A 13,131-nucleotide genomic window follows, 5' to 3' on the forward strand; every position below is an offset into this window, starting at 1 on the left:
ACATTCATATTTGAGTTGAGTGCATGTGTATGTAATATTTACCTTAGTTGAGTTATGGTGCTTACTCTGTTTTGAACTTGTCTCGGATTGAAACAGTACAGTATTCATTCAAAACCTTTTGTAGGCTACTTGAGTCACAAAAATGGATCACTAAAAGAAATAGATAGCAATCTCATTATGAGATTGCAAAAAAAAAAAAAACTACATTTTAGGAAGGAACATGCCCTTATCATTACAGCATGTCAACCCCTTTATTATCAAAGGTTTTGTAAATCTCGGTCATTTCCTGAAGCCTTCAGTAACAACTTTTTTGGAGCAAGTTTGCCACCTCCTGCCTTATGTGTAATTGCTCACTTACATTGTTAATAGAGCAGGAAATAGCACTATCTAGAAAAACTCAGTATTTTGTTTGATTTTGCCTTTATTGTCTAATATGTTTTTGTAAATACTTCCAAAACACATGCAGCAAACAATGAAAAATATAGACTCTAACTCATTTATTTTGGTTATTTAGGAATGACAGCGATCCCGTGTGCATGTTTAGGAATCTTCCTGGGTGGCCTCCTCGTAAAGAAGCTTAGCCTCTCTGCCTTGGGTGCCATTCGGATGGCCATGTTGGTGAACCTGGTATCTACCGCTTGCTATGTCTCTTTCCTTTTCTTGGGTTGTGACACTGGACCTGTAGCTGGCGTAACCATTCCCTATGGAAACATGTGAGTATTCACAGAAAATTGCAAAGTGGATCTAAAATGTAAATTTGTCATCTCGATTGTGGAATTTGGTGAGACTAGGTATAGGTTTCCGGTATGATGCAGGGGAAGCCTCATGCAAATGTGATAGTACTCTTAAAGGTTTATCCAATAACATAAGGCACTTATTAATACAAGCATTGAAGAAGAGATGAAAACTTACTTCGGAGATAAAACACTACACAGTCACATTGTGTATGACTATTGCTCCATTAGTGAAGAGACCGCTTCTTGAGCATATTATGGTGGTACAAAATCCACACAGCAAGTTAACAGATTAGTTATTATTGAGATGTGATTATATAAACAGTCAATTGATATGCCCAGTCGTGAAAAGGGTAACCGTACTCCAAAAGCACATATTTATGTCGACAATGATGTCAATAAAATCGTGCCTTAGTCTAATGAAAATCAACTTGTGCTAAAATGCGGCTTTGGTTGTTGGTGTTTGATCAATAATGCTTGAGAGCTTGATAGGGTTTTAATAAAGGATAAAGATTAGCAATTTTACCTAGGAGTCATAGATGTGATTAAGGTCTTTTGAATAGGAACCGATTCAATCCATCAAATGTGCCCCTTTATGTGTTTTCCGCAGGGTGAAAATATTGAACAGCTGAACGATTATTTTGCAGTATGACCCATGTAATAATTATGTGTCTTTGTTCTGTCTACAGTTCTGTTCCTGGCTCTTCCTTGAACCCATACTCCCCTTGCAATAACGAGTGTGAATGCCAGACGGACTCCTTCACTCCGGTTTGCGGAGCAGATGGTATCACATACTTATCTGCTTGCTTTGCTGGCTGCACTAGCACGGTAAAAGGAAACTCTTCATTACATCCTTTCAGCAAATGTAATTTTAAAACCATACATGAAAGTTTTATCCTACATCTAAATGGGAAGCCACGTAAAATAGGTTATATTAAAAAAATCTTTTAGGATCTATTAAAAATATATCTAGTATACTTCTGTAAATAATTGATCAAGTGCACCCTTAACAAGTAATATGAAAGGCCATAATTCAAAGACAATTCACAAGAAAATATAACAGGTGAGGTACATGAAAAAGTATCAAAAATAAAATAGGAAGTCCTACAATCACCTTACTTTTGCCTACAAAAAGGCTAACTAAATGTGATGTGTTCTGTTTGTTAAAATCAAAAGATTGACTTTCATTTAGTCTGATAAAGTGTTTCCACAATGTCAGTCAATCTGAGGATTCTTTTGTAGCCATGTCACTTGTAATTGGTAATAGGATCAAGCTATCTACATAGAATGTTCTTCATCACAGGTGTAAAACATACAAATGTGAGAGAGAGTCTCTAAAAGGGCCTGGAACACATGCACAGTATCCCCTCCTCATTTTGCAATGGTGATGTCCTGGTACCTCCACTACCAAGTTCTTGCTGCCCCAATGACTGTTTCACCCAGTGGTTTATTGTGAAATGATGCCCCTCCTGTAGAATGTGATGAGGGTCCCCTGAGTTTCCCATAGCTCACATGTATTCATTGGCCTTGGGCTAAATGTGGACTCCCTGATGTGTGCTGGAGGCCCCGGAAGGGTTGAGAACACCCTGCACTACAGGGGCCTGCATTACACTCCTGGTTTCAGAAACTACCCAAAATATATTTGTAGTCGTGCATATGACAGTTTCATCTACTTTCCTAGAGCTGTTTATTGCTCTGTCCTTCAATGCTTTTTGCTTCTCTGCGATCTTCATTGACGCAAACAAGTCTCCGTGCAGGTCACAGCTCAGCATGTCACTGAATTTGTCACTGAATTACTGTCTGCATCCTCTGACAGCCTTATTCATTTATACTTATTGTTCTGATTTATTCTCTGCTTTTTCAATAGATATGTAAATAACACCTTAGAACCACCACCCAACAAGCAATAGGTTATAGATCCTGATTGGTAGGCTTATCGTTCGCACAGGCAAACAAAGGCTATATCAAACCACATCCTTCTTGACAGCCACAGTGGTGTCACAAAAGATACTGGGAAAGTCAGGAAAATATGATTACAAGATTAATCAACTACCTCTTCAAATGAGACAAAATAAGAAATAGACTTTAATATGAGACACCAGATAACAAATCAAGTCACTGTAGTAACAATATCTACAAATAAAAAGGGGTGCCATCACTCCGGACACCAAAGTAAAAAAGGGGGGCTGTTGAAGATGTGGGAAAAAGAAGAAAGTAGGGGCCTCATATAAAAATGTATTTTTTAAGCCTGAAGCCAGTTATTCACAAAATCGCATGTTTTGCTACTTTTATGTAGTAAAAGTTCCTTTACAAGTCAAAAAAATGGTTATGACTTGCAAAGCACCTTTTCTAATTCATTATCAATTTGCAAAGAGGAGGGACCGAGAAAGTAGCATCTTCCCCATCATTACTATTCACCGCAGATGCAGTCTCAAATAATTAAGCATATACTGATACCTAACACAGGATGGTACCTGATTCATAGTATGGAAGCACGCAAATTATTACATCTTCTACCTGGTGAATGGTGGTTGTTGGCCTTGTTGAGATAAGACAGCGGTGCAGAGGACTACAGCGTGCATTGCTCCCCTGATCTCATTTCCTGTATGCCTCTTTTTAATTTTTTAAGCAGCTCCTTCTATTAAAGGGATGATTTTAAAAACAAATGTCAGCATGCAGGGAGTACTAATATGGCTCCTGCCAAAAACAAGTCATGGAGGAAGGCGTTTTTGCGACTTCTTGTAGATGGGAATTTTTTGTTGGGACTAATTGCTATATCAGTTGCATCCCAAAATGGTGTTCAGCTTGCTAACTATTTCTTGTGCAAAATGCAATCTGGATTGATACAGCCCTGATAAACCTAGCATGGACACCCAGGGTTCAAGCTTACAAAGGGGCCTTGATGAGATGATTAGTAGTAACTTGGGAGGAACACAGTCTCAAAACAGTCTTAAACTCTCAGCTTCTGATCCTGTAGAGAGTTACTAGAATCACTACATTTTCATAGGCAGGACGAAAACTGTGCACGTTGGTTTGGAATCTGATCGTGTCATTTGCAAATCTTCAGAGTGCACTTTGTTATAATCTGGACCACAAGCAACCAGTAGCAACTGTACTGTGCTTATTTTACTTCTGGTAATTTTAGTCTCTCATGACTTTCACACTCATGTGCTTAAGCTATATTACTGCACCTTAGACAACATCAAAGAGGTCTCCAGCATAAATTGTATGCCTGCACTGATATAAAGATAAGTGTCGCCACACACACCAAGCTCCCACACAGCCTCAAGAATAACATACTTTGGCCCTGGAGGTTATTATCACAAAGTGAATAATTTACGACCCTCAGATTATTTTTAAAGGGCAAATCCAATTGTTTATTTCTGAGTTTATGGCAGGAAGATGTTTTTTCATGTAAGTTCCGATAATTTTTGTTCTCAACCTGTTAGAATATGATTTAAGCATATTGTCTTCTGTTGGTTGAATTCGTATTGTTTTGCAGTATTTTGTAGGAGTTTCATGAGTTATTTTTTTGTTTTGCATTTTCCTATCAATTATGTTAGTATGGGGAACAGTAGCAAGTTCACCTTTTCTGTGTGGGTACCTTATGATTTTAACATATTTCTGGTCCCTATTTTTGCAAGTACAAAGACTCTGTGACGTGTTAGTACCAGATTGCACATGCTCCAATCCTTAAACAGTATTGATAAAATTGGTTTCACCTAATTGGTCCATTCAACTATCATGCAACACCTTTGCAAATGGCACCAAAAGCGCACTATAGTGTGGAACATAAATATCATATGTGGGCTGCCGGATGTAATTACACCATCCACATATAGGACAAAAATATATGAATGCCAGGAGCACCACTGTGCTGCTCTGGCTGGGCTGCAGTTTAAATGCACTGCAGTGGCACAAGAGAAAGTGTATTTGCCATGTAGGAAAAGCCTATTTTCATATATTGTGTGCTTTCTAACCACGCAGATCAGGGTACTATTATCTAAAATAGAGCACAGTACATATGGGGTTAGAGTGCTTTCACAGTTAAATACAGCCCAAAAGCTATTTCACTATGTATTCTTTACTAGACATTTCTAGAACAGACCTAGATAGTATTAAAAGTTTCTATCTACATCTAGGAAAAAGCTACAAAAATGTTATTTCTAACTTAAGTATCAAAATCTGATTTATTGGTGGATTCAGATTTGCAATATTTTAAGGGAAAAGGTAACTTTATGAAAGATGTACTTTGCGATGTCGGAGCCAAACACGATCTAATCCAGTTGTGGCATTCCAGAGCTGGAATACACATCATTAGCCGGGATAAATAATGACACTGGCTGTAGGGACAAGAACATGCCTCTGAGCCAAGATAGAGGAGTTAGGGCCTGATTCAAACTTTGGAGGACGGTGTTAAACCGTCCCAAAAGTGGCGGATATACCACCTACCGTATTACGAGTTCCATAGGATATAATGGACTCGTAATACGGTAGGTGGTATATCCGCCACTTTTGGGACGGTTTAACACCGTCCTCCAAAGTTAGAATCAGGCCCTTAGTGTTACCAACTGCCCACCTGTAGGGGTTAGCCATCTGTTAATGGACAGAAACAGTTGTCAGAATAGAGGGAAGCTTTAGTTCTACCTCACTTGACTTGTACATGCTAGGGAGGGTTTCTCTTATTCATTACTGCAACTTCTGGTAGAAAAAAACTCCAGTCACAACATGGCAGAGAACTGGTTTGGACACTGTCAGGAAATCTCTTCTAAATGGGGGAGTGGCCAGGGAACTGAAGACAGTTTTTCCTGGTGGCAGATGGATTCTGCATATTAAAATAATATAATTTTGCAGTGTAGCAGGGGCTTGCCCAGAAAGGTTACATCCTAGGTCAAGAAGAAAACCAGGTTTGCCCCATTCAATGTTTTTTATGAGTCTGAAACCTGGTTGAGCCAAACGCTTTGTAACGTTATCTGGCCTTGTGGAGCCCTGCTCAGCCTCAGATTCCAATTTGCTAGAGGACTTTTACTTCAAGAAAGTAACTAAGGGCCAGATGTAGCAAAAATAAAAATTGCGACTCGCATTTTGCGAGTTGATGCGACTCGCAAAATGCGAGTCGCAAATTGGAATGCCAGAAAAAAAAGCGATCCGATTTTGCGACTCGCAGCCGGACTCGCTACGCTGTATGCGAGTCCGCAGTTTGCGAGGTCGCTGTTTGCGAGTGGGCAAAAAACAAACTCGCAATTAGCGAGTGGGTGTCGCAAATTGCAAATACCTTCAAAATTGCTTGCAGATGCAGCAGAACACTCCAGAAAGCATACCAGAACACTCTGGAAACACTTCCTGGCACATGATGATGACATCACAGCCAGGAAGTTAACAAATACACCTGGGAGGAGGGCTCAACAGTGAGCAGTGTCTCTGCCACTGCACTCAGGGTGCTGAGGAGTGGTAGGCACAGCACCATGGACGCAGCAGGGACCAGCCAGGCTGGCAGGAGGGGCAGGAGATCATAGATAACAGCCAGGACAGATTAATGTGGCACATGGCGTTAATGTGCCACATGACTGGTTGGCATTTTCCTGCCCATGGACAATTTCAACTTGTATATAGTTTCTTCATGACATTAATAAAACAGTTATTTTTGTTCCACTTAACAAATGTTTAATAGGTGAGTATGGTGGGAGTTGACACGTACCGTCCAAAATATTGCATTGCAATGGGGTCCCGTCTCAGTCTGCCTTGATTAGCTAGACTCCTATCCCCATGATGGCGATGTGGTTGTTCTTGCTCTTCATCATCAGGATCTGGGTCTGCAGGGGTGAGAGGTAGCCCACGTCGGGTGGCTATGTTGTGGAGGATGGCGCATGAGACCAATATTTTGAAAGCAGTAATGGGGGTGTATTGGAGGGCGCCTCCACTGCGGTGGAGGCATCTGAATCTTGCCTTCAGCAGTCCGAAGGTGCGCTCGATCAGGTTCCTGGTCCTCTTATGCGCACTGTTGTATTGCCTCTCTGATTCAGTTCTGGGTGTTAAAAACGGAGTCATGATCCAAGGCCTGAGAGCATATGCACTGTCACCTGTTGGGCACAAAAGTACACGGTTAGGAAGTCCAGATTGTCGTGCACAGTGACCTGTGTGTATGTCTGCAAGTGTCTGTGGCTCTACCTAGGAGGTAACCGTCTCCAAATTCCCCACGTTCCAGGCGTTGATGTATCCCACTATGCCTAAAAATGTATGAGTCATGGGTACTGCCAGGAAACTTAGCTACGATGTCCGTGATGACATAATGGGCATCAGAAACAACCTGTATGTTGAGTGAGTGGGTACACTTCCTGTTGCGGAAAATGTGATCCAGATTAGCAGGGGGGCATATTTGAATGTGTGTCCCATCTACACAACCTATGACATGAGGAAAGTGGGCAATGCGGTAAAAGTCCAGCTTGGTGCTGTTAATTTCTGCCTCATTCCTTGGTAAGTATATGAAGTGAGACATGTGCGTGACTAAGGCATCTAGGAATGCCCTGAGGAACCTTGACACTGCACTTTGGGATACTCCACCTGCCACGGCAATGACCCCCTGATAGCTCCCTGAGGCCAAGAGGTGCAGTGCGCATAGCACTTGCACATGCGTAGGGATGGCGCAGCCGCGCAGAGTCTTGTGTTCTAGCTGTGGCTTCAGTAAATCTATTAATTCTAGAATGCCTGCGCTGCTAAGGCGGTATTTGTCATAGTTCTCCTCTTCAGTTTGCTGAAAAAGAGTCTGCCTGGTTCTATATATCTTCTCCTGTCTGTGGCCCCTCCTCCTCCTCTGCTGGGCTGCGTAGACTCTCCTCCTCACTGCTATCAGGTATATCTCCGCCATCTTGAGTAACCCAGATGCCTTCTGGGTCCCCTTTTATACTTTGGTAATGGTTACCACCTGCTCTGAGTTAGTGGTAAATGGGACATGCAAACTGGGCTTTTTGCAACTAGTCGCAATTTGCGAGTTGCAATTGCATAAGGTTTGCGACTCGCAAATTGCGACTTGCAATTTGCGGGTCGCAAAATGGGGTCGCAACGGATGCGACTCGCAAACGGGTCCCTTCGCTTTTTGCGAGTCGGAAATGGGCTTTTTGCATCCCATTTCCGATTTTGCACTGTCGCAAATTGCGAATCGGCCCGTTTGCGAGTCGCAAACGTTTGCTACATCTGGCCCCACGTTCAAAAGTAAAATTTTAGAATTGTGGCCAGGTGGCTAATCTGTCCAGTCCATGAATCAACTGCTCTGAGCTGTTGGAGCCATACCCAGGGGCTTCATCAAGAGCTTGGCAATGGTGAAACTAAGGGACTCTCCACGGCAAGAGCTTTGGATTTTGCCCTGCTAGATTTTGACATTTCAAAGACTAAGGCAGGAAGGTAAAATGGGGTATTTCTGGCCTTTGCTCCATTATGCTCCATCAACCTGAAATTGCACTTAGCTCCAGTTCAACAGTGAACAGTAATTTGTTATTGTGTTATATTTTTTCTTATTGCTGTTTCCTGTAAAACTTTAACAATTGTTATCTTGTTTTCTGACATTTAAAATTGTTGGTACAGATTTAATTCATGTTTTTTGTTTTTTTTAACTTTAAAAAATAATTTTTTTGTTTTCTGTCTTTAAAATGGTTGGTACTGCATGAACTCATCTTGCATTTCTCTGGGAAATTGCCTGCTGCTCTTGCCACAGCGGCCAGGGCTGGACAGAGATTATCTAGGGACTTTCGTTTTTTTCCTATCCTGAGAGGATTCGTTACGTTGGTAGGAGTACCTCAACACACGCAAATAATAACCACCTTCCGGATAGGAAGTGATCGAATTTTGAAATTACGCTAAAAATACCGCAGTTTACAGCCAACACATATCTGTGCTAAAAGTAACATGTAGCCTAATATTTGTTATGGGAATTTATGAGTTTGTGCTATCTGCTTCCATGCCGCTTATCAGCTGTGAATCTGGAAGAGAGAGGACCGGCACCACTTTACATACATTGCAGGAAGAAACTGGGTAAAGATGGTTTAAGACAGCACCTGCCATTTTAAAATGTTTGATTCTCCCTGAATTTAGTGCTGGATTAGGGTCTCTTTCATTAATGTGTCTGAATGTGTTAATCTTAATAAAGATAGTGAGTGTTTCTAAGTGTGGTTCATAATTTTTTACATTGTTATATTTTTATATTTTTGGAGCTGGGATAAAGTGTCCCCTGAGTGTGGGTCATGGCTTTGAAGAAATATTGTTTTAACTTTTGAAAATTATTTGTTCGTTTATTGGACGGCAGAGACTGTAAATGATAACTTCTAGCTAGTCACACAGTTTGGATTCAGAGACAATGTAGCTACAGGCTAATTCAAATAGAGTCAACCAAAAACAGTGTCCTTTTAAGTACTATTTGCTTTTGTCTTGAACAATTGCTTTTGCCTCGCCGCATTATCTATATTGGTCCAATAAGCTAAACAAAATATACTCCTGCCTGCTAAAACATGAAAATAGTTGCTGAATTCAGAGTATCCTAAGCACACAAAGAGGCAAATCGCATCGTGGAGCCAAAGGAAACCATTCAAAATATATAATTTTAATTGGATTCGTGTTGTCCGCTCCATGATCTTGGGAATAGCTTCTTTGGATTACATTTGTCAAATGAAAGCTCTGTGGGCCAAAGCAGTGAAGTCACACCGCTGGAGAGAGCCGAAGACAATTTCAACCGACCTCAGTATCAGTTCATAGCATGTTCTGTACATGCACACCTATCTAATAGTCTTTGTGCTGCTAGTGCCTGTTAACGCTATGTCCTTCAGCATATGTATTTTAAACTGTGCCACGGCATTAATTTAGTTTAATTAGCAAAAATACAACCCTGATAGACATGTTATGCTATGCAAAATTAATAGTAATTACATTACACTCGAAATAGTATTTAAGCAATTTTACTGACAAAACAGTTCTAGGTACTGTATTTTAGCCGAACGTGCAAAATGCTGAACTCAGAATTCACTTTTCGTTGCATTAATGAGCCCTTCTTTGATCTCAAGGCTACATAAATTACCCTTGTCTCAATACTAAAATACAATTTTCAGCTCATCAGTTAAATTTAAGCAAAAGTTATCTAGTAGAGTTAAATTAATTTGCAGTACTTTAAGATCACATTTTAAGCAAAGGTATCTAGTAAAGAATTAAGCCTGCATTGTCCCGTTTATTAGTAAAAACTCACCAGCAGTGTATCACATCACTCTGTAAAACCGAGTAGGCCAAGCCTGCATGACTGCTGCCATGTTAATTGCTTTAAAAAGCACATGAATCAGACTCATATGTCTAAAACTGCGAAAATAGAAAGCTGGGGGTTAAAACATAAAAGGGCAAAATAATGGGCTTTTAAACTAATTCGTGATATTTTTTTTTAAAACGGTGAATCCTGAAAGGAATACAATAAAGATGTAAAACAGGTTTGATCAAGCATTGTGTGTCCATACAATCAATGGCAAGTTTATACAGCATAGTAAAATAGAGCTAAGAATGCTTTTTAAGGCCCTCAACATGATGGTAAAATGAAGAAATGATAAAAAAGTAACATAGATGACAGACTTGGTGGAAAGGCCTATAGGTGATCACAATGGCATGTGTTTAGTAACATGAGTTAGTTGGAACCTCCTCATAATCTGTAACAAAATTAACTGGCTGCATTGAATTGCATCATAATAAAATAACGCATTAATCACACATATACGCACAAAATTAGGGCTTACGTTATCTGCCAACTCACATGCTTGATGATATGGCCAAAGTCCTTGCAATATTCCATAACTGATGTGCCACTTTTGATTTGGCTAATGTGCTGTGGGACCCGTTTTTTCACTTTCTTTGTTGTTTGGCCCACATATATCTTGCAGCAAGGACGTGAGATATCATACGTCACTCCACTGGAGTTACAATTTTTGAAATGCCCTAGCATTTACTTGATATCATTGTTTTCAAATATTTTAGTCTTTAAACAATATTTATAAGCACTATATGCAACTCAATTGTAGAGCTTAGTAACAATGCTAACCCCCCTGCGAATACATTTAGTTGACTAATGATTGGGAGTGAAGTTCTCAATATCAATTCCCATTTGTTTTCGCCCCTTCTGAAGCGCATCTGGGTTTGTCATGCATATCAAGAGTGTTTTGGAGAAAGTGGCAATGTTTTGTTTGATTTGTCAAACATTATTTCTTACAGTTTAAATGTAATAACAAAACTCAGAAACCAAAACACATGAAATTGCAATATTGTGTTATGTGAATGGATGCTGTACCTTATAAGGATACTGCAAGTCACCAAGGAGTTTCTTAGTAGGGTCATAAAAAATTTGTGGTGACTTGCAATATACTTGCAGTGTATGATAAGGGGTATTTTATTTCTCATAATCTCTCTCACCATCCCTTTTTCCACAAACCTATAAAATCGTTTGGGTCCTGCTCTTTCATATGAATGAGATAGTAGGTGGTAGACATGAAGAATAAAAGGGCAGTCTGTAGCGTGACATTAAACATTCCAAAAAGCAACAAGATATTTGAATCACTTTAATGTAGATAAGATTAAATATGGGCGGTATTTCAGAATGAGTCATAAAACACAGAAAGATTGTTTTTCTCCAGTAATAAACCGTGTGCAGAAAATAAACATGCTGTAATTAATCTGTTCGTTCTGCTCCTTACTGTCCCTTTTAGAATGGCAGATCATAAGAAGGGAAAACGAATTCTTGTTTTCATTGTTTAAACCGTAGCTGTCATGATGCCCTGTGACCTGCTTATCAACTTAACTACTGTCTTGATAGCTGGTACTATAGTGTCATAACTCAACAGCAGCAACTTATTGCAGATGTGTAGCCTTGTCATGAGTCATTACATCTTGACAGTAATAGAGAAATTAGAGGCAGGTTTGTATATTGGGATTGCAGGCTTCCATGTGTTATATAGGATTATAGATGGGTAACTGTGAATAATGAGGATGTCTTCCTCCGAGGGGTTTGAGTGACTTCAAATAGACAAAGGGCCTGATTCTGACCTTGGCGGTCTTTTCGCAAGACCGCCGAGTTACCGCCACGGCAAAGACCGCCGACCGCGGCGGTATGCCGCTGCGCGTATTCCGACCGCTGGGAGCGTTCCGCCGGAATACCGCCAGCAGCCACACTGGCGGTCGGCGGGAAAGTGGAGACTGGTCAACCTCCACCGCCACGCCAGCAGAACACCGCCCCCAGAATTACGACCCACATTTCTGTGTGGCGGTCTTCTGTTGGCGGTCTTCTGTTGGCGGTCACGTCCCTATGGCTCCCGTCGCCTCCCGGAGGACCAACGCACAAGGTAAGTTGATCGTCCGTGAGGGGAGGGGGTGGGGGGGTGTTGTGTGATGTGTGCGTGCATGGGGGTGTGTAGAGGGGGTGTGTGAGTGCGTGCATGCGGGCGGGGGGTGCTGCTGTGCCTTTGGGCAATGTGTGTAGTTCGGCGGGAGCGCATGTTGGCATGTATGTGTGCGGGTATGTGCCCCCGTTGTGTATGTGTGTGTGTAGGGGGTGTGCATATGTGCATGTTGGGGGTGCGTGCATGTCGGGGTGTGTGTATGTGCATGTCGGGGTGGGGGGGGCAGGGGGTTCGTACCACCTCTGGGGGGTGGCAGGGGGGTGGAGGGTGTGGGGGGAGGACTCGTGGGGGGCAGTGGGGGGTGGGGGAGACCCCTATCAGTGCCAGGGAAGGAATTCCCTGGCCCCGATAGTGCCTACCGCCATGGTTCGCATGGCGGTTCCCGACCGCCAAAAACCGCGGCGGTAAGCAGGGTCATGATACGGTTGGCGGTCTTGGGTCGACCGCCGGGCCGGAGTGTGCGAACTCCAGCCCGTCAGTCATGACCGCCGTGGCGGTCGGAGTGGGGAAGTGGCGGTCGATCGCGGCGGTGACCGCCGCGGTCAGAATGCCATTTTTTGGACCGCCGGTCTGTTCGCGGTCCAACCGCCGCCTCTCCGCCGACCGCCAAGGTAAGAATCAGGCCCAAAGAGAGCAAAGCTCAAGTTGTCCATGATATCACTGTGAAACCTTGGTGAAAAAAGATCTTGTTCTTTTTAGCCATCTTTAATTTTATGACTGCCCTCCAACATCTTTTTCTGTTTTCAGTTGTACACTGGGGCAGTGGAGTAATAGGAAATTATACATAACATAGCTGCACAAAACTATAAAGAAATAGCTGACTTGCCACCCACTCTTACAACTATCTGCCTCTTACTTCACTTTCTGTTCCCCTTCCTTACTGAAGTTATGCTATCTGCTCTTCTTCAGCGCGAAGGGTCAGCACTTCACTGACAACCCCCTAGAGAGCCCTGTCAGAGAAGCCTGGACTTATTTTATGGCATAGC

At 41.9% G+C, this 13,131-nt stretch overlaps 1 protein-coding gene across 1 annotated transcript in view; it reads left to right on the forward strand.

Moving 5' to 3' along the window:
- The window catches only part of SLCO3A1 (solute carrier organic anion transporter family member 3A1), a 632,297-nt gene that overhangs the window by 570,542 nt on the left and 48,624 nt on the right, over window positions 1–13,131 (forward strand). The window contains exons 6-7 of the mRNA XM_069222745.1: window positions 515–713; window positions 1,424–1,562. Coding sequence (XP_069078846.1) covers window positions 515–713; window positions 1,424–1,562 — 338 coding nt within the window. The remainder of the gene's footprint in view (window positions 1–514; window positions 714–1,423; window positions 1,563–13,131) is intronic.

This window comes from Pleurodeles waltl, chromosome 3_1 (genome assembly GCF_031143425.1).
Source record: "Pleurodeles waltl isolate 20211129_DDA chromosome 3_1, aPleWal1.hap1.20221129, whole genome shotgun sequence".
Lineage (NCBI taxonomy): Eukaryota > Metazoa > Chordata > Amphibia > Caudata > Salamandridae > Pleurodeles > Pleurodeles waltl.